The following is a 21,859-nucleotide window of genomic DNA, read 5'->3' as shown; positions in this document are numbered from 1 at the left end:
CTGGGCCAATTTTACGCCCACGTAAAACTCGCGCGTGCGAGTGTGTGCACGCGGACAGGCACATCGACTCACAATCAGTGTCGATAATCCGTTTTTCTCGTTTAGAGATATTCACGTAAAATAGATATTTCATCGTACTACAAAAACGTAATTCGTTCGAAATATTTACGCAACTTGCGACGTAAAAGATGTTAAATTTAAAGTCGACTCGTAATTAAACCAAATGCAACTAATTGCCCGCGAATTATAAACCGAAACGTTTGAAATTATCGGTCTCGTCGCGGTTCAGCAGAGCTTCGCGTACGATGTTATTCGCGGACAGGTAACGTGTTGCATACGCGTGGACATAGGCGACGATTCAACTGGCATCCCTTCAAGCTGGTTTGGCTAAGGGTGCGATCGAGCTCGCGGCTCGTGCAGACCAACGGTACAGCCAGTGACCAGAGAGACGTGTGTGACCACGAAAGAGAGGATGTTCCGTGCGACGATTTGGAGGCGCGTGCGCTCAGCTCGTCCAAGTCGATGCGCCCGCGCCACGTCACTCGCACACTACTTCTCCTCGGTTGCACACGAACGCATCCTCTCTGCGTTACACGTGTGTAGACACGAGCGTGTCTGTGCTGAACGCGAGTGCACACAGAATCGTGTACACGCCGCTAAAAACTCGGAACAGAGCCAGCGCTATGTGCCTGGAAGCTTGTATCTGGAACTGAAAAATTCGACTAATCGCGCGTACAGCCGCGCAAGGCCAATACGTTGTGCTTCTTTTTTCCCTTCTCTTCCTCCCTTTCTTCCTGCGGCAACAAAAGGGATCGTTTCGTTTCGACCGAAGAGGGGAAAACGCTAGGTTGATGGAAAGAGCGCGGCAGAGACAGCAACACCGAGACAGAGTTAGAAAGGGAACGGAAGGGGTATGATAGGAAGACAAAAAAGGAAGAAGGAATCGGTGAAAAATGTTAAGAAGAGCTAGCGGGATGGGTAGAACGAAGTTGGCTGCTACCTTAGATCGTGGTAGCACGATTTACGGTAGTTTGGCGGGAACGTATTTGGGTCAGCGTTTGTTATCGGTCGCACGACGGTCTCCCGGCTTTTCTAGGACGCTGCATTACGTAATCAAGGATGACCGATCGTCCTGGACTCGGGGAATAAGAAGCAAAGCGCGAGACCGTACTCGCGACGTAGTCGACGCACGATGCAAACGACGAACCCTCCGGTGAATATTCTTTGGAATTCGTCGGTGGGAGAGGCGTTTCGAAACTCCTCGGAGGCCGCGTGCAGCGTGGGGATAAATCGGCGGCGACACTGCTGTTCGTAGCAGGACGTTCGATAATGGGGGTGGTTCCACCTTTCGACCGGAGAGACGTCGAAACTTTCGAGGGTAGTGTAGCGTATATATCTAATCTGTGGATACCAGCTGGTCCTTTGTACACATTCCGTGTACACCCTATACACGAGTTCCCTCTCATCGACGACAAGCCCGGGGAACCTGTCTCCGATGCGTTCCGTAATTGGATCACCGACTTCTCGTTTTTCTATTTTTCTACCTGTGTTCCGGTAATTGCCATTATCTCCGATCGACAGTAGATTAAACGATCGTGAGAGAGAGAGGCAGGTCGATCGACTATTCTTGTCACGGGACACAGCGAGGATTCGTGCGATCTCGCGAGAAAGAATTTCGCGATAGCCGAGTTTCCGCTCGTCACCAGCTGACGAACTTGACGAGCGTCCGTTTCTTCGGTGGTCGATATCGGAGGATAGACCTAGCGAAATGCTAAAGCCGACCGACTCGTGGTCAACGCTCACACGAAAGCAGACATCGCCATCCTCCGCCCCTTTAAGCAAAGAGAAAAAAGCGTGAAACTTTTGAATCGGCAACGAGGAATAAACGCGATACGCGTATTCCGGCTTCGCGACTAAAGTGCCGGTGAACAAATGTCCTTACTTCTATGGCACTTGCCCGATGAATCTCGACGCGGTGGCTAGCATAATAATTACACGAAGCCGGCAGAATGATACACTTAACTGTAATAATTTCCCGCATTCTGTCGGCCGTCATTATCTGCTCGTTATTTTCCGACAAGAGTGCTTTCTCCCTTCAATCTCGATGTAATATTTTAAGACCTGGTTCTCTCTCTTTCTGCCCCTCTGCCCCTTCTCTCTTCTATTCCGTTCGTCCTGCCACTGTATGACGTAACGACGCCGTATATCGAGTACGATAACGAAAATTCATGTTATGTTAATGCATTTGAAGAATGTCTCTAAGTCGGTCTGAATCGATGCTATCGTATTAGAGGCGACGTATTTCCGTGTAGCCAGATGTCTGGCACAAAAGCACCGGTGGCTCGGTTTCAGACTTTTACTCCATTGAACTGGAAAATTGAGCGGATACATTTTTTCCACGGCCTGTAATCGTTCGCTTGTCTTCCGGTTCGTCCTATCGTTTTTGGAGCTGACAAGATCGCAGCCACCTTTAAACCATCCGTTTTCTCGAATACTAAAAATTGTTCACGACGCTCGATCGTATTTATCGATCCGCGAAGAAACTTTTTATTTAACGCGAGAACAAGACGTTGATACTTGACGCGGAACAGGCGATAACCGTGGAAGGTAAAGCGAGATTTCGCTAAATTATCGTCAAAATGCGGAGGCCGCGAAGCTAAGAAGAGCACGTCGTCGTCCGCAGCGAGCGGATTTCGTTTAAAATCGAGCAGCACAGCTTTTTGTCGGAGAATTTTCTCTCGCGTGTCGGCTAGCAGCAAAAGCGGAAGTCGCGGAAAGGTGAAACGAGGCGAAAGTCTCCGGTCGCGGTGTTACTCGTCACCCGCTGATAATTGTAACGACCTCTGGGAGATAACGAGCTGGCTTTTAAGAAGGACATCAAACCGGCGAAGCTACGTCGGCCACAGAAAGGAAGCAAGCGAACAATTTGCGCATCACGGTACATAGTCGCACGTGCTTCGTCACTAGCTTTGCATCAAGCAGTGGTCGCGCGTACCCTCTCATTTTCTCTTGATTCTTTTTTCGCGACGAGATTAAGGAAAAGGGCCGCGAGTCGAGTGTCTAAGAAATTGCAAACACAACCATAAGATTACTCCGTGCGTGCTAGTTACGAATTTTCTATTATCCTTCGACCACGAACCATACGTCGATCAAGATATCCCGCTACCCTGCATAGTCCTCCTTTTTTAGTCGGTTTTGAAGATAACGAGAAACCAGAAGAAGAATGTACTAGACGTGATTTCATTTCGGTAAGGCTGACGAGGAAATGTGACCGGCATGCTGTATTTCCAACAATTTCTCCGATTCCAAACTTTACGTTGAAACTCGTCGTCGTTGAGGAACTCGTCGAATTACATACGTTAAGCCACTCGATGCGAACGCGCATAATAGCAACCGTGGTGACTGGCAATTATCACGCGACAGGCTCATTGTTTACAGTTTAACGGACGTATTTTACATTTCCAGATATCTTCCCGTTTATTACGAACATCGATGGGCGATGTTACAAAGTTGCTACGAAAAATAGATCTCGGACGTCTTTCGCTCGCAAGTACAACAGATCTTTGACGCGAAATCGCTCGATAGACCCGATGCTCGATGTATCGTGCAAAGTTTGGACATTAGACGTCGCTTTGCTCGTACCGTTACGACAGCATCGCACGGATGAAGGTTGAACGCTGTCCTGTTTAGAAAACATACAGGTTCCGTGGGAACGATTCTTTCGCGGAACGTTCCGAACCCTCGGCCTACTTCCATTCCCTTCGCTTCGACCTACAATCGCCGTTAAAGGTGAATACGCTTTGGAAAATGGTTTATCGCTTGAAATTTCAACAGCTGGCTTTGATCGGCTCTGATACAGAAATACGGTCAACGATTTCTCCGAGTGGCGATACGCGCGTCGTTTCACCACACTGTAATTCATCAACGAGATTCCTTGCAGCCGATGGAACGTCGGGTTCTCGCGATTAGCTAGCTACCCGTTGCCAGAGCCGTGACTGGAAGTAGGGAGTGGGCCATCGAGTCAGGTGCAAGGAAAACACGTTTGCGAGCAGAGTGACCGAGCCGACACCCGGTATATGTGGATTCGTAGAGTAGTCGTAGAGTCGACTCTCCGATATCGAGCGGGAGGCCCAGCGAGGGTTGCGCTCGCGCACACCTACACGTTTTACCGACCAACGTACACGTACGTTACTCGAGCTTACACGTGCGCAGTCTCCCACCTCTACGATCTACCACCAGCGCGTGCCGCGGATGGGGAGGAATTTCGAGAGCAACGAAGAGGAAAGCAGGGTGTAGGGTAGCGGCGAGTGCAACGGCGAATATCAGGGGGTGGCTGGTGCCGCTGTCCGCGGAGAAAGGAGAGAGGGTGGAAGAGAAAGGAACGAGCAGCCGAAAAGCAGCGACGAAAGAGACAGAAGAAGTAGAGAAAGAGGACGATGGGAACGCGTGCAAAGGAGAAGAACGAGGGGTACCGTCGCCGAAGTAGAAGCGGGATACGCTACGTTGGTGGAAACGAGACTGGCACAGGGTGGGGTATAGGATGTAGAACGAGAGAGAAGATACGATTCGGTGTGCTCTGGTCGAAAGCGAAGAGGCACGACGACAGGGCGAAAAACAGAGAGGGACGGAGATCGGAACGACGAGGAAAGAGAGCGGTCGGAGGGTGGCGAGAAGGATGGAGGATGTCCAATGTCGATGAAGGAGATGGAAGAAGCTGATGCGAGCAACCACGTCGTGGAAACGCGAAGGAAGAAACGAGAGGGAAAGAGATACGGTTCGAGGGACAGCGTAAAGCGAAAAGGAGACGGGTATAGGAGAGGGGTGAAGAGAGAGCCGATAGCAGCGGAGGGCGGGATAAAGAGGGTTACGTAGCAAGGCGGTGGTAAAGGTGGGAAGGGGGCAGGGAGGAAGTCGAGAGAGAGAGAGAGGAACGGAACGGAACAGGGTTGTTCCAGTGTGCAGCGAGCGGGCATCGCGGCGGGGGCGCCGTTCTGCTGCTCCTGTATATCCATCCAGAGTTATATGCACCATCTACCGCATCCTAGCGACCACGACGGCGACGACGACGACGACGACGACGACGGCGGCGACGACGACGACGACGACGACGACGACGGCGACGACGACGACGGCGACGGCGACGACGACGGCGACGACGACGACGACGACGACGACGACGGCGACGACGGCGGTGGTAACAACGACGACGAGGACGAAGATAGTGACGGCAACGACGGCGACGACGAAGATAGTGACGGCGTCAACGCCGCCGGGAAGCAGGAAGAAGAGGAGGAGAAGGAGAGACAGGAAATATCCGGTGACATCGTTCGCGTCGAAGGCTAGAGAGTGTGACTCTTCGCGTAAACGACAGTATCTACGTTAGTCATACCGATAGAGTTTATTAGAATTCGTGGAACGCGTCGCGAACGTTTCTTCGTTATTATGTCATGTGCGTCGTGGACGTTAACCAGTGTCATAGTTTGCGAAACGCACGACGAACGTGTCTCTGTTCTACGTAAATAAGGAGGAAAGAGACGAGGGGAAAAGAGAAGAAGAGCGAAAGGAAGAGAACGGAAACAGAGACTGCGCGAAGACAAACAGGAAGAGAAGCTGAGAAGCGTTTCTCGTGGAAGCAACGGAAGAACGTACAGAGAAGAAAGCAACGAAGAAGCGAAGAAAGGAAAGACGGAGCGTCGGTTCTACCTGTGGTAGAGAAAACAAGGGAAAGGTGGAATAACAAAGAGGAAAAAGGAAAAGTAAAAGGTAGGTCCACTCGTCGGAGGGAGCCATCGAAGGTGGAGGAGCATGCGAGAGCAGCTCCTCGGTGTTTCAACATGACCCAGCCTTAGTAGGGTACCTCTGCTGGCGTACACCCTCCGCGCCGCGACACGATACGACACGCAGAAGAAGGTGGTGGAGGAGGTGGAGGTGGTGCCGGCGGAGGAGGTGGTGGTGGTGGTGGAGGAGGCGGCGGCGGAGGCCAGAGAGGTGGTGGAGGACGGAGGAGAGGAGGAGGAGGTGGACGGAGAAGAAGAAGACGAAGGAGGAGAAGGAGGAGGAGGACGGTGGACTCGCTAACGACGGCGAACGTCCTCGAGGGTGCAAGATATCAGCACCAGCAACACCACCGACGACGATGATCGTGACAGGCGGCGATCGACGTACATGTTGGAGAAGGAGGCGCCGATTCGCGGTTGCGGTACTGGCCTCGGTTCTACTGACCCTAGCGATCGGTCCCGCGCCAACCGAGGGACACAGGCCAGCACCGAACAATCCGATCATTCTGCAGACGAGCACCAGCACGACAACTACGCCCTTCTACGTGCACACGGTGAATGGTACCGTCTTAACGAATGGCAACTACGATGAGTTTGATGTACACGCGGAGGACGGATACAACAGTACCATCCATCATCACCATCATAAGAAGGTCGGCGGTAACATGACCGAGGAGAAGGCGCCTCTGTTTCCCGAAGATCTTTTCACCGTCCATCAACGGCGACGCGGTGCCGTGATACTTCACGTAGTCGGTGTGGTGTACATGTTTGTCGCGTTGGCGATCGTTTGCGACGAGTTCTTCGTGCCGTCTTTGGACGTGATTATCGAGAAACTGGAGATCGCCGACGACGTTGCAGGTGCTACCTTCATGGCGGCCGGCGGTTCGGCCCCGGAACTCTTCACATCGATAATCGGCGTGTTCGTGTCGTTCGACGACGTCGGTATCGGCACCATCGTCGGTTCGGCCGTCTTCAATATTCTCTTCGTGATCGGCATGTGCGCTATATTCTCGCGTACCGTGCTCTCCCTCACATGGTGGCCTCTATTTCGCGACTGCACCTTTTATAGCGCCAGTCTGCTCACCCTGATCTATTTCTTCCGTGATAATTATATTTACTGGTACGAGGCCCTTGTACTCTTTGGATTCTACTTGGCTTACGTGAGCTTCATGAAGTGGAACCAACCGATGGAAAAGCTGGTCAAGAGAGTGATCTACAGGAACAAGGTGACCCGGGTGAGGTCTACCGATCAGCTGATGCCCTCGGTATGTACACTGTTTCTAACGCAAACGCGGTATGCACACTGAAACGAACGCGATACACGCTCTTTCGAACCAGAACTCCCAGACCGATCCTCTCTCCTAGTCATCCATCTTCTTTACGTGTTTTCCATAATTTTTCTCCATTACTTCGAATCGATCTACGACCTACGTTCTCTACGTTCTACGACCGTTTAATCGCGCTACTCGCTGCCACACCGTTCCGTCCTTAGAACAAAGTCGCGTGACTTTACCTACTCGCACGGCTACTCGTGGGCGGTGTTTTGTCCCGTTTACGGACATTACCACGTTCGCCCTCTTATCGGCCGCGTTTTTTTTCTTTTCCTTCCCCTCGTCGCAGATGATCGGCCTGATCGAGCATCGGGGTCGCGACATTGGCCATGTTACCGATTATTATCCTACTTCCTCCCCTATCTTTCGCTTTTTCTCTCCTATTCTTCTCGCATCTCTCGATTGCTTTTGATCGCACCGATCCTCCTTCGTATCACGGAACGTATACTCTGTGTACTTTAGATAATAGAATAGGATTTTCAAACGGTTCGCTTTATCTCTCGCTCGAACGTCGTTCGTCTCATCGATTCGTTCTATTCGATGCTCTGCTAGTATTTCCGATAGGAAAAGAGAACCTACGGCCTCGAAAATCTCTCGTTTCGAGAACCAGGTGAACGAAGAAATTCGGTACGACGAAAATGCTTGACTTTGAATCATCGCGCGTTGCTTTTCCTATCATCCGCACTTTGCGCAAGGTCGATCTCGTCGAAGAAATTCAAGCGAAAAATTCCGATGCGCCAAAGATGTCCCAATTACGCGCGTCCCGTCCAACGACGCGCTTAATTAATACACTTTGCCACGCGTATCCAGTTCGAAATTAGAGAAACGCGGCTTCGGATACGAGTGGCGAAGCAACGAACCGAAAACAACGTCGATCTCGTTTCTTCCACATCTTTCGGAACGTTTCGCGCCTGTTAAGATTCTGTCGGACGACGATCGATCGACCGCTATGCATAATAAACGATTACGCGTTTCGATCGCGATCGATTCTTTCCACGGCCGTGACTACCTACGTCCGATTAAACTTCCGCCAGTTATTCGCTTCGTTGTCGTATCCTAGACGATGCACGCTCGATCACGCGCGTCACACGTACGGCAAAGAACGCTTCGACGCGAACTTGGATGGCGAACGCCGGATGGAATTTATGGGCCCGATCAAGCGCGATGTAAACTCGAATAAATCAATCGGTCGAATTGAATTCTCCGCGACCGAGTAATTTACCTTCGCCAAAGGTGGAATTTTGATTTATCGATCGAACCTTTTAACAACCGCCGATCACCTATCGATTCCCTACTGCTAACAAACTCGATCGATTTCAAACTCCGGACAAATCAGCAGAAAATTGATTATCGAGAGGACACGCTTCACAGTGTTCGGCATTTCCTTCGTGAAAATGCCGCGGGTGATACGAAAAACATTTTTCTATTGTCTGTTCGAAATCGATCGCTTCGGTGTGCTCGAACGATTCCCACTATGTGCACAGCCTATACTCACCGTATCCCGCTGATCGCGCAACTTTGTCTTTCGTCTCCTCGCGCTTCCTCTCGGTATTCAACGATCGGAACGCGGCACACATTGTCTGAGAATTGGGATAGCGGCACATATATTTGACCGTGCTGGAATCTTCATGGTCCTTGTTTCGCAACCCGATGATCGTCTATGGATGCGGAAGATCGTCGGGCAATTACGAGCTAGAAAAACGACGATCGTGCGATCGGTGTCGCTGTTATTATCGTCTCGCGCAGACTGAAACGCGAAAAGACGAATCGCGAGTTGTAATGGGAAAAGGTTGCGTAATATTTCGTCCCGATGATTGAATTTTCATAGCGACTTTCCACTCACCGTACACGATCCGAGAATCGTGTGTGAAAATTCGCTTGTCACGCGGCTGGAAGATGGATCGTGTGCGTGGACTGTGACAACGTTAATTACGTTATCAAGATCGTGCTAGATAAAACGGCGGGGCAATCGCTGTAGCAGCGGTGTGCAAAAGCGAACGATTCGCTGTCGTGAGACAGGGCCGTAAACTCTCCACTCGCTTTTAATCAGCTAGTCATGATTTCACCGGTTTATATCGGATCGTTTCGCCGTTATTTCTTCCATCTTGTATATCGATATAGAAATACATTATACGCATAAGCTAACTAACATATACGCTGACGCGTACTTCGTCTTGTCTTTGCCCGCAGCCGGTGTTTCTATCGCGCGAATCTCGTGTTCGGCCACTTTCTCTCTCGCACCGCGATTCTCTGTGTCGTTGATATCGTAGAATAGCGAAACTCCGCTGTCGATCAGACACGATATCGAGAGTGTGAAATACAATTCTCTTATTGACATTGATTAGTGATTGCTGAAAACGGAAACCCGATGCGTTAATGACTGCATAATTGTACAGTGATAGAACCACCGATCGGAATTTACCTTCTCTCGCCGATTTTCACGTTGGATTTAATACCATCGCGAAAATTGTCACGCGTTCATCTTTATTTCTATATACATATTTCCTGGAATAATCGACTGCCAATACGCTGTAGCGTGCACCTTGCGTATCGAAAATTTCACCAAGTATTATTCGATCGATTTGCTATTCAAACTACCGAGAATTCGCATGAAACGTTCAGCACTGGATAAATAATACGCGGAATCTTGCTTCGAGAGACACGCAAAGTTTAGCCCCGACATCATCCGAGGCAACGAGAGGCAAAAATCGTATCGGGACGAGGAAGCCGCGGTTCGAGGAGGCAATCGAGAGATTAAAGGTTTAATTAACGCACGAGTCCTCTCGACAGCGAAGGCTAGGGGCTCGCGAGGAATTTTAAATCGTCGTCCTCGCGATGAATTTCCTCGAACGACAGGCGATCGGAAAAGTCTGTAAGAAGAAAGACTCGGCAGCGGTTTAACCGAAGCTGATCGGTACTTCCTCTCGTCATCCTTCTCGTCCATCCTATTTCCATTGTTTGCCGGCTGTGGACGCCGGGTGCTTCTGCCCTCGCGAAATCTTCCTTCTCGGGGAAGTTACGGCATTGCAGTGTGCTGAGGCCCTCCACCCATCGTCGAATCGATTCGACAGAGGCCCTTCCACGCTTAACCTCGCCACGACCATATACAACCACTGACGGCCGAGCTCGTGCACGCTCCACCTTCCTTCTCTTTGCGTTATATAAAACGTACGTACGCTGATCAAATGCACGCTCGAGTTGCTAGCAATCTGCCTACAAAACCCGATTGACCGAACCGACCTAAAGTGTTTCGACAGCGACCGGTAAACAGACCGATGCTAATAATATGATTAGCCGACGGTCTGGCCTCTCGTTGTCCGGCTGACAACGTTTACTCGCCGGGGACACGCGAATTCGTGCGTTCAAAGAACCACGTAGAGTCTTGAGCGTTTACCACGATGTTTGGTACCGTCGTTCCATCAAAGGGAGAAGCGTTTGATCTACGACGTCGACAGAGAAATCGTAGCGATCGCGGGTCTGTTCGTACGTTAGTGTGAGGTGACGCGGAACCAGTCTCGTCGATTTCAATCTGAAAAACGTCGAAGGGATACCCGAGATTGTCGCGTACATCGCGTCGAACAGGAGGAGCGGAGATTTCCATCGTGAGAGTAAAATGCGAGGCGCGGCCTATGGTACGCGAAATGGCGCGCAGCAAATTGCACGGTAGTAGCATCTCTCGTAATCCTCGATTCGTCCGAAGTGTAACGCGGCGCGTACGAATCTTTCCACGAAAGGAAGAAATACTATTCCTGACGAGGATAACTTTGCCTGGGAAAGAAAATTTCGAAAGTTTCTCGACGAGGGAGAATTCGGAAGTAAAAAGTTTCGCGCCGGGAACACAAGTCGCCGATTCGTCTACGAAATTGCGATCGTCCCCGATGAAGGAAAGAATTTTCTCGAGATAAACGAGTTTACGATCAATCGGGAGAGCCTGTTCCTGACGTTATATCGGCTACCATTCGCGTCTCGATCGGCTGTTTCCTTCACAGGACACATAATATCGTTCGTTTTCTCCCGATTGCTTGATTTTTCTATTAACGCGAACGACCCGTTTCTATCGAGTAAACGGTTCTTTCGGGGACAAAGTTTCACGTGAAACGATCGTACTTCGACACGAGGGATTAACGTTTACGGTCGCGGTACCCTGTCCACACCGGGCGAACGAGTTGGAAGTTTCATTTACCTTCCAATTAGGGATGCCTACCTCTTGGAATTAAGCGTAACTTTTGATTGGATTTCCTACGGAAGTGACGCCGTTCGAATTATGGTTTGTTTCGCTTTGTACCGTACACAATTACTCGGCCGCAATTACGAGAACGGTCTTCTTCGTCGATTGTTTTCTCCCCTCGACGGATCAAGGTGGTAAATAAAATGATTGAAATAAAAGTCTTGGCGAACAATCGAACGGAACCGCGCATCCAGTTACGTTGGTAGACGATTGTTCGGAAACGGTGCTCGGAAAAGGAAAAAATTGTTTCAAACTAGCGTCGCTTGTTTTTCATCCGAGAGAAAGGCATTTTCGTCGGTTAACGATAATGCGCGGCCGACATTCTTTTGTTGAAATATCGATTCGCGGTTGGAAAATTCGTTCCGCTACCTTGACCAGTGACATTTCCGCGCTTTCCAAAAAAAAAAGAGAAAACAAAACGTGACGTCTTTCGGTGCCGTTTTTCTCTACTCGCAGAGACGATTCTACGCGGAAACGCGTACGACGATCGATCGATAGCAGCTTGCGATAATCGAGCCGACGCGTATCGAAAATTGGCGTACCGAATTGTCGCGACACGTCCGCTTGTTTTCATAAAAGCAAACAGGTCGACGAAAAAGCACAGGCACAGGAGGAGACGCAGACGAGAGGTGAGGTCGCGAGAAAAAAAAAAAGAAAAATATTTACGCGCCTCTGTTTCACCGTTGAACAGGGAAATCGCAGTCGTCGGTTTGTTTTCGATCGCTCGGCAACTTTCGTAAACGTCGAAGGTCGCACGATGGTCGCGGGCCGAATCGAATCGAACGATGATTCGCGGTAACGACTCAGTTTACTTTGATTTATCGTTCGATTCGTTGAAGTTATTACGGTTAGACGAGGAACTTCCGATCGGTTACATCGATTATACGGAACGACCAAAAGAATCCGGGTCAACTTTCCAGGTATTAGTGTCTGTATCAAAGACTTCTTTGTCGAAAAGATGGCGCTAATTAATATTTTTCGACCAACTGGAACGTTAAACATCGAGAACTTGTAACATCGAACATGGAGAACTTGTAAGTTATCGCATTTAACAAGTAGAACGTACGTCGAACGTGAGGAAACGTTCTCAGTGGAGAACGTCATTTCGCTGGATCGCGATGTACGTATGTTCGTTGGTACGAATAAGCGGAACGCGTTCGCGAAGATACTTGCAGAAATTCAGAAACTTTTCCTAATTAAATTTCGTGCATCGTCATAGTTGAACCGATTTTCTTCAATGCGCGAGACACTGGCGAAGGAAAGTTAGGGCCGTGATCGAGACTAGTTGGTTTCGGGTCTTTGTTGTCCTCCGACACCATTGCTTTATCTTCTACGTAATTAAACTTGAGCCGTGCAAAAATGATCGATTCTGGTGTTACGTCACGTTCCCGGCGAATATACGATTCGATATATATATACGAGGCCGATGTAGGTTCTTCCCGCGGGGAAATACGCGGTTAAGAAATGTGCCGTTCTTGTCGAAAGACGGAAGAGGCAGGAAAACTTTGAGCGGCGAAACTTGCACTCGAGGCAAAACCTTCTCGTTTCGAATATGCCTGTGTAATCTGGACGACGCTGTGGAAACGTCGAACACTCAAAATCTACCGCGTACTTTTCCCTCGTTTCGTTTCGTTTCGTTTCGTTTCTTGCAAACGGCGGCTTGTATTTCATTTTCTCTCGCAGTTGCATCGAGTTACGCGCTTCGAGTCCGTTGTTTTCTTATCGATACGTATTTCATCCTGAAATTTATTATATTCGCGATGGTCGTCGAGAGGTTTTTTCCCAAGCTCTGTATCGATCCGTCTTAACAGCGTCGGCGTTCTTTTTTTTCTAAATCATCCATAGTTTGGACACTTTGAAGCATTGCCCCGCCTGATGGCCTAATTTACGTCTCCTCTTTTAGATCCGACCGGTCTTTTATCGCGTTAATGGCAAGACTCCTTTCCTCGGTAACGAAGCAAATAAAGAAATAGACAAAATATGCTCTCGTGCTTGCGTTAGCGTTTTCGCGACACGAGAAAGAAAAAAAAAAAACGTTAGTAGACATCGGGGTTTCGGCGAGCAGAGGTATCTCGATCTTCTCGTGGCGACGTTGGATGCAGCCGTGCGAGATAGGTCGCGCGAACACGCTGCCACGCGAACGCGTCGACGAAACGAGAATCGCGACGCCGCTGATTCACTCGCGTTATTCTCTATCGATCGTCCGCGCCGAATCGCTTCGTCGATCGGTATATCGAACACCTCAGGAACACCAGGACCAATCATCGTGCCTCGTAATTACCGCAGAACCAAACACTCGTTGTGGTTGACGACAAGAGCCTCTCCCTGCTTTTCCTCTGCAAGCTTGCGAGATGTCGCGAAGGAGAAAACGAAACAGACTGTATTCGGGAAACGAGATGCCGTCGTATCGATCGAAGGTCGCAATTATTTGCACGACTGAAAGTAAGTTTCAAGGATTTCGCTTCTTTTTCCCGCTCTGTTTTTTTTTCTTCTTCCTCCTCTTCTTTTCTTTTCTTTTCTACTTCTAGTTGTTCCGTCGTTTCTTTTTCTCCAACCTTTGTTCGCTAATTAAGCGGCGACCTTCGGCCAAGCTTACGACGCCGCATACTCTTTCCTTCCTTGCGACGCGTAATCTCTGTGCACAAGTCTATGTGAAACGCTTCCGCGATTACTGCATTCTCGTGTGATTGTGTGCCGCTTGCGAAATCACGAATCATCAACAAACGATTACTCGATTGTCGTTACTGTGATTGTAACTGGGTGTTTCTTGCTTGCAGCACCAGAGCGCCGCCCAGGCATTGGTGAGTCGCATGTCTCTATCTCTTTTTTCCTCTATCTCTACGATCTCTATATTTCCTCTGCGTTTCTTATTCACGACCGTTGACAAACTTTCTACACACTGTTCGTCGGCTGCTCGACTCAGGCGCAGGAACGATTCTCCCTTGTTCGACGAAGAAACACGTCACCCTCGATCGAGGATCTGCCCCCGCGAAAGTCGAGCAGCCGACGCGTCGACGCGATGCATGATTCTGTGTCTCGTACTTTGCCACGTCATGTGCCTTTGATCGATGTATTTATTCGTAACAGCATCAAACTAAACCGAATGTTCCAGAAGTCGCGCAGACCCCTCGCGGCTCGTTTCTCTATCACGCGACGCATCCAAGTTTTTGCGTGCGAGAGACGCGCGACTTTTGGACCGAAATTTCACGCGTTATTTTCACGGTTAATCGTATAATATCGACGAATTTGACACGGATGATATCGGCGGGATTCGCTGACGATTAACGAGGTCCAAGACCACGAGGAAAGAAAATTGGTATCGCGGTAACAACGTACGTAGATATTCAAGGGTACAATGGGTAAAGTGTGTTCACCCTCGTGGGATTTCGGTGCGCGGCCTCATTGTCACCTTCGACTTTAGCCGCTGCAGCGTTCTGATCTATCTCTCTTTCATCAAGCACTCTTGGTCGATTCAGGATGCACCGATGCAGCCAGGTCGCTCCGCGCATGAGAAGTGGCAGCTGCGACAAAAAAGAATCGTTTATCCACGCCCTCAACCCCGTTTCCGCATAATAGATACGTAGACACGTACACACACACTCACACACACATACACACAGACACACACGCAGCATCCACTGACAGAGACACTTACGCTTACACACGGCCAGACAGTGACGCGTAGAGAACAAGAAAGGGAAGAAAAAGAGAAATTGCTTCGATCGGTCGAAATTGCGCGAGTACGCGAGTCTCGTTCCATAACAATATCCATCGTAATTCTGGTAAGTACTTACGAACAATTCGAAAGCACTTTGAACAGGTGCGGAAAGGTACGGGGATTTTAACCGATCGAAACGCTTCGTTCGTTGCTCGTTTCGGCAACGATAACTACGTATACGCATTGAGCTACGCGTATGTACGCGTACGCGAATAAGCTAATTAAACAGAAGCTAGAATTTCATGGAAAACTAATACGAGAGGGTCTGTGCGTTTGCCGAGTAGCGACCGCGTCATCGGTTCCTCTTTGATTAGATTCCGCGAATCGAGACGCGTTCGATGCAAAGTAGCAATCGCGTTTCTGAAAGTCTGATCATCCGATTGAATTAATCAGTAGCGAACGCTGGTTTTCCACCGCGATCTCGCCCCTACTCTCCTCGTCGCTTTTGCAATCCTATCGGGCGATGTTTTGAGGAAAAACGTGAATGATTCACGAGGTCGGTCGAGCCCGTACATAACCAAATTAAGTGGCTTCCTAGACGTCCGATTGTCTATGCCTGATCGATGAAATGATTCCTGGAAGCGCGGCGTTCGTTTTCCTGGAAAATCGCAATTATGTTTCGATTCGATCACGATCGACCTAGTTCGAGCGAGATAAATCATCGGCCTGTAGCCGATCGCCGAGCTGCCTCGAAGAAACCAACTATCCGTTAAGATTCGCGAGAATCCAGGCGAGACTGTTGTCCTTTATCGCGTATTCTATATGAGAAAAGTTGCACCGAGTGATTTTCTATGGCAAGGCAAACTAGGTCGGAAGTAAAAGTTGTGTAATTGCGGGTCTATCGGTTCCGATAGTCGATCCCTAGCGAGAAAAGCTATCATAGCTATACGTAGAGGTATATTTCAGTAAGAACCGCGGAAAGAGAGACGAGAATATCGGTGCTAGTTTCGCGAAGCAAAGTAATCGTAGTCGGTGTAAAGTTGATTTGCTGCTGCGACATTCTCGAGTGGCTCTCTCGAATTTAAATAACGTTTACTAGCTCGTCGCTATAAACCCCATTATCGCGGCTCGCTGAAACATCCTGTCGAGACGGAAATCGTAATTCAATTCGAAACGTTCCCAGGCGTTCTCTTCGTCTCTCGCAGATTCTTCGAAACCTTTCAGTTTCATCGGAGACGTTGGCGAACGACCACGACGAGAACGAACGGTTATTCGTTCTTTTTCACAATCTTATCCGCCGTGTGGAGAAATCGAGCCGGCAGAAATTCACTGGTCTCTGGAGTTCGATTCGCCACTCCGTTTCCACGTATTTTAATTTCTCCTTGTCTCGCTCGATCCACCGCCCTCTTAACGACTCTCGCTTCGCCACGCTTTTCCTCCAGCCATTCGAGGCAGCGCGTATCTTCGCTAACGTTTGATTTAATCGCGACTGTTCTGCTCGGAGATCGTAACACGACGATTACAAAACCACGGATCGCTTTATCTCGCGTTTCGCGATACTTCGTGACGCGTCTCGTTTGTCGAAGGATTTTCGAATTACGGAGAACGACGTCGCTCGTACAAAAAGATATCGCGTTGTGTTCGATCGCGTTAAGAACCTCGCTATTGGCCTGGACGATTTAGCCCGCGTTAATGTCCCATTAAATTCTGCTAGTCTCGGTTATATCGTTCGCAATGCTCTACGAACCGCGCTATTTATCGCATCGCCAACGACCGTATGTTCATCCTGACAGACGACTCGTGTCGATTATAGACCGCGGTATTATCCAACGATGTAAAAGTTTCGATTGTCATCGAACGCTCCACTTTTGTCCGTTGCGTTTCCAATTTGCTCGGGGCGCGGATAAAAACCGCAACGTTTTCCTACGATAACTTCTTGTCATCAACGGTGGTAAAACCACCGTAAAGGCCATCAGGTTCTCCGTTCGAAGGGAACAATTACGAAAAAGACGATGGCTGAGTGAAACACGAATATATTAAAAACCGATGATATCGATCGGTGCAGACGATATCGGATAGACACTCGATTATACGAGGATGGCCTACGGGAAACGACTACGTAAGGATAAGATTTCGAGTTTGTATCTGAAAGAGTAGAGACGAGAAGAGATCTTGAGGATCGCGCGCAAACTTGTCTAGGTAGGAAATGGCCAGGAAAAGGCAACGGCAGTGAATCGAAGCCGGCCGGCCGATCATTTATTTACGAATGTTCCGGCAACCCTCGATTCGAGTGCACGCGAGTCTCGATACGCCTTAATGCACACATTCTCTATCGGATGCTTTAATATTAGTCGCCGTTCCATTCATGCCGTCGAGAGGCTTCTCGATTCATTGTCGTCCATCGAACGCACCATTTGTCTTCTTAATGGTATCGCGACTAGCCGCCCGATTTGGATCGTATTAAGAAAGAAAACGCGTAAACGACACGGCAGTGAGCTCACCGATGGCAAAACGCGTATCCTTCGAAACGGGCTATTTATATTTCCCTTCGAGCTAACGATTTTTCCATCGTTCGTTTCAACGATCACAAAATAATTAGAAAGTTTTTTGTTCGCGTCCTAATTGCTCGCCCCTGCCCCCATCCAGGTTCGAGTAGCTCGTTCAATGTAGCTTACTTTTCCACTGTTTGACCTACTTATCATCGATGGTGAAATATTTTAACCCCTGTTCTCGTTCAATTACGTCAAACCGATTTTCGAAACAAAGGATTCGATAGACAGCCGAGAAATCCCCTCGTGCTACGTCATCCGACGACATCTGTCATAGGCACGCATCCGAACCCTTTTATTTTTCACCCTCTGCGCTGACAATTTCAAGTTCACCCATTGTTCCAGCGTGTTACTCACCGCTTTATCGACCATACCGACCCTTCGTCCGAAGGTCTGGTTAAAAATTTCAAGGATCGACTCTCTTATCGAGGTGGGCTCGACCGGTGGCTAAATCGAAGGCATAAATAGCGCGGTAAACATCGAAATACCCAAGGTACGGCCTTAATCTCTTAAGGGTTCGTCGTTGAATGCGAAAGAACGACGAGTCGGCACGGTTTCCGCCGAGGAAAATCGATCGAGCCTGCGAGAAAATTCGCGAATGCGATCGATGGCCCGCGGACGGGATATCGCTCGCGGGGGAAAAAATGGAACGTTTATCTCGTAAATATCTAGCAGCAGAAGCGAATCTCAGCTTCCACGTCGGAGTTTATTTGCTGGTTTATTTGCAGGCCGAATTGTTTTCGCATCTAACGGATGCGCCCCTCGAAATCGGGGTGGAAAAGTTTGTTTGTTCGAAACAGCGTTGTCCTTGGCGAGTCGTTGGAAGAGATGTCGCCGACAATCGAGTGCCGAGCTGGCTATTGTTCGAATGTGACGAAGAACCGAGTTAGAATGAATCCGACTGGCTCGGCCTACTCGCCGCGTTTGCCTAACGGTGCACGCTCTTGAAATATTGCCAGCTGCGATAAACGAACGCCTACACCGTTGTTCAATGCGACTCCGTTTCCCTTCGAGCGGCCATGTTACGCCGTGAAAAGGGAGAAAAGCGCGAACGAAAAGGATAGAAAAGGACGGAAGGGGGGAAAAAACGAAGAGAGAAAAAGAAGGGAGACTCGTGTATGAAGGGAACGCGTGTACGCGGCAACCGGAATACTCGTTTTATTCGCTCAAACATTCGCCGGCCGCCTGTCCCTTTCAACCGTTCCACTTGTTTTTCGCGCGTATCGACGTATCGACAGTGCAACGCGCTCGCACACCTCCAACTTTCCTCGCGGTTTCCTCCGCGTTCTCCGGCTTCCGTTTCGTCTTCCATGCCGCCATTCTACTCGTCCTGCAGGAATCTAGGATTCCTGGTAATTGGAACAGTCTCGGAGGAAATTTTGATGAAATAGAGATAAGACGAATAGCGGGTGAATAGCAGGCTGTAATTATGGCATCACTGCCAAAACACGATATTTCTGTTACTTGGTCTGCACAACCCAGTTTGCTTCCAGTTGCTCCTTCTATACATCCCCTGTCAGCGAATAGTCGACGTTGCGTATAATTAATTATAACGCTGTTATCGGTAACAGGCCATTAACCGCGTCTGCTGCCTGCGATCGATCGTTACTCGTAGTGGTTGATGTACGCGAGCTTTCTTCTCGTTTTCCGTCGTTTCCTCGCGCTCTGGTCTCATCACCTAAATACGATCGTTACCGTACCCTCCGAACGACGAAATCGCCGTTAAACGATCAGATAAATCGACGAGATTTCGTTTCACGGTTCGACGTCTTCGTTCGTTGGGGGCCGTTTCTCGTTTCTCAGCTTATCCCCTTGGCTCGTCGAGCGTCGAGGATTCATACACGACCGCGCACATACATGGCCGTCGTTAATTGCACGGTGAGATCTCGTCCTGACTCATTTGTCCGCCGCACTTCTCCGTTATTCTTCTCTTCCGTCCTGCTCGAGTTGCCAGTTTCTTTTTTCGGCGAAAGTGGGTCAAGGTCAGGACTGCCGGTACCCGACGTTCGTAGGACACACGAGCGCGAATATGCGCCGGTAGCACGAAAACGCTTGGAAAGCGTCGTAAAACTGACTCGACCGGCTGACGTTTGCGACCGGCCACAGCGGAAAGCTGTATTACGTATGTAGGTTAAACTTTGAAAGACGGAAATTCAGCGTGGCAATATTCGTGACACGGCACGCGCGGCTAACACAAGTCACGGCGCGCTCTACCGCTTCTGGTTCGACGTTAATTGGTCAATTTCCGCGATCGTTAACGATCTCGCAGCGTCGATGGCGCGTCTTGATTAGAAAGTTCGGAATCGGTTCTCTCTCCGCTCTAAATTCAATTACTATTCTCGATCGAGTCGCGCAGCTGGCGTTTAACTGGTCGTCGACGGCGATTCGACCACGCGAAAACGATAATCGTCGATATCGTCGGAAACGATGGGTAAAAATTTGACGCGTGGTTTGTTAGACGATCCTCCGGCCCTCCGTTGTGGCTGAATTAAACAAGATCGATCGAAATGTCACGATACTTGCGTAGCCCGAAAGATCGCTTCTCTCTCTTTCTCTCTCTTTTTTACTTTCATCGGCAAAATCGAAACGTGCCACTCGTTCGTTTACGATTCGTCGATAATTGCTCATTTTTCCAAGTGTTTTGGTCCGCTCGATACGGAACGCGCTCGATACCGACGAATTGGCCGCGTCTCGAAATAGCGAGCCATTTACGACACAAGCAGAGCTCAGGTTATCCGAGAAATTTCGAAGAAAAATGAAATAGCGCTCGATCGACGTACGAGCGCCAGCGATCGTGCTAACTCGTATAAATTTGTCAGCGGCTCAAGTAAGCAGCTTACCCGCCTCTCGTGCGCTTAACTTAGCACGCGATCGTGCAAACGCGCAACTCAGAGTCAGCCCGTTCGACGTACATCCACATGGTAGCGGTTTCCAATTAACAATATCAATTGGCCGTTTTTCATTCCGTGTATCGTGTACGCACCAACCAGAAAACGGTACGACAACAAAGGCCACGCCCATTTCCATGATACACCATCCGCGACTAGGGGTTGATTTTCCTATATTTCCAGATGAATACGACGCGTCACGATACGTCTGCCGAATATTATTCCGCTCTATTTGTTATTCTTCGATTCTGTGCTCGTTCGCGTGTCCTATTCTATCGTGTGCGTACGCGTGTACGTGGCTAGCCATTTCGTCTCGCGACAGCGGCAGGGTGAGGCATATTTTACTCGATCGAGACGCTTCCTCGCGAACTTTCTTGCCGCATCGACATTTTCCTTAGCAAATATACCGGCACGGCGGTCAGTATTTATGGCCGCGGAGGGAAACTTTGCGTTCCTGCTTTCTCCGTGAGAGAGAGACGCTGGATTTTCTAGAGCGAACCTCCTTCCCGCGGGAATTTGCGGCGGATGTACACAAAGGTCGCAATAAAACTCGCCGATGACGACCAAATCGGCCGCGCCGACGTTTCTCGCTCAACGAGCTTCCTCGTAGCGTGTCGTCGTTTCTCCGTCAGTTTTTCCTCGGAATTTCGCGATTGATAAATATTTAACACCGACCGTCTCTTTTGGCACTCGATGGCTAAATTTAAATCCGCTTAGTCGACGAAGATTCGTCTCGGACGACACGAAGTAGTTCTTGGCGAATACGAAAGCTTGCAGGCAGTGCTTTTACCAATTTTTTGGCGACGATGCCCCGAAGCTTGGTGGAGAGTTCGCGACGTCGCGTCGGTTTCCGTCACTCGACCCACTGCTGTTCCGCTAGAAGCCCTTTAACCCGAACGAACTCGTGCAATTTTTAACAACGCGAGCAAATATCGCCGCAGGCTCGCTGGCTGCAAATCGAAGGACGTCTGCTCCGTTGGCACTGGTCCGCTAAGAAATTTCCTCTGTCAAAAGCAGTGCCGTTCCGCGCCAGTTTCGGCAACTGTTTTTCCCCGCGTAAATCCTACGAATTCTTTGGTCCTGTCGTCTCGCGACCGTGCAAACGATCGACTTAATGCGATCCCATGAATCACGTGAAAAATGTCCGAGAAGCGTGGTTGGTCAAGCGCAGTTATCGGCGATCGAGAGATCTTCGTCGTTCGGAAGGGATTATATTAGGTCGTCGGAAAAGCGTCTCTCTTTTACAGACACGTCTTTCACAACGATGCATCTTTATACAAACATGAGACCTAATCCGTCGAACATCGTGATCCTTATTTTGAGAGAACAAAATGGATCATACGTAATTCGATAAAATAATACAAAACGGAAAATATTGTGCATCGATTATTTCCTTGTAAAGCGAAAGAAACTTTTCGGACGACCTAA

General features: G+C 49.3%; 2 protein-coding genes across 5 annotated transcripts in view; both read left to right on the top strand.

Moving 5' to 3' along the window:
* Positions 1-5,910, top strand: part of LOC139988604 (uncharacterized) — a 46,440-nt gene extending 40,530 nt beyond the window's left edge. Inside the window, exon 3 of the mRNA XM_072006246.1 lies at positions 3,466-5,910. Within this exon, the coding sequence (XP_071862347.1) occupies positions 5,023-5,343 (321 nt within the window). The 5' untranslated portion in view covers positions 3,466-5,022 and the 3' untranslated portion in view covers positions 5,344-5,910. The remainder of the gene's footprint in view (positions 1-3,465) is intronic.
* Positions 5,911-5,985: 75 nt separating this feature from the next.
* Positions 5,986-21,859, top strand: part of Nckx30c (solute carrier family 24 member Nckx30C) — a 52,028-nt gene continuing 36,154 nt past the window's right edge. For 3 of the 4 annotated variants that reach the window (XR_011800170.1, XR_011800169.1, XM_072006194.1), the window contains exons 1-2: positions 5,987-7,042; positions 14,114-14,137. Coding sequence is in view for 2 of the 4 variants with exons in the window: in XM_072006194.1 (XP_071862295.1) it covers positions 6,137-7,042; positions 14,114-14,137 (930 nt within the window). In the remaining 2 variants the exon portion in view is untranslated. Of the gene's footprint in view, positions 7,043-14,113; positions 14,138-21,859 lie in introns of all 4 variants that reach the window. The other variant, XM_072006195.1, reaches the window with a different exon arrangement.

Source organism: Bombus fervidus, chromosome 6, assembly GCF_041682495.2.
Source record: "Bombus fervidus isolate BK054 chromosome 6, iyBomFerv1, whole genome shotgun sequence".
Lineage (NCBI taxonomy): Eukaryota > Metazoa > Arthropoda > Insecta > Hymenoptera > Apidae > Bombus > Bombus fervidus.
This window is presented reverse-complemented; position numbering and strand designations above follow the sequence as displayed.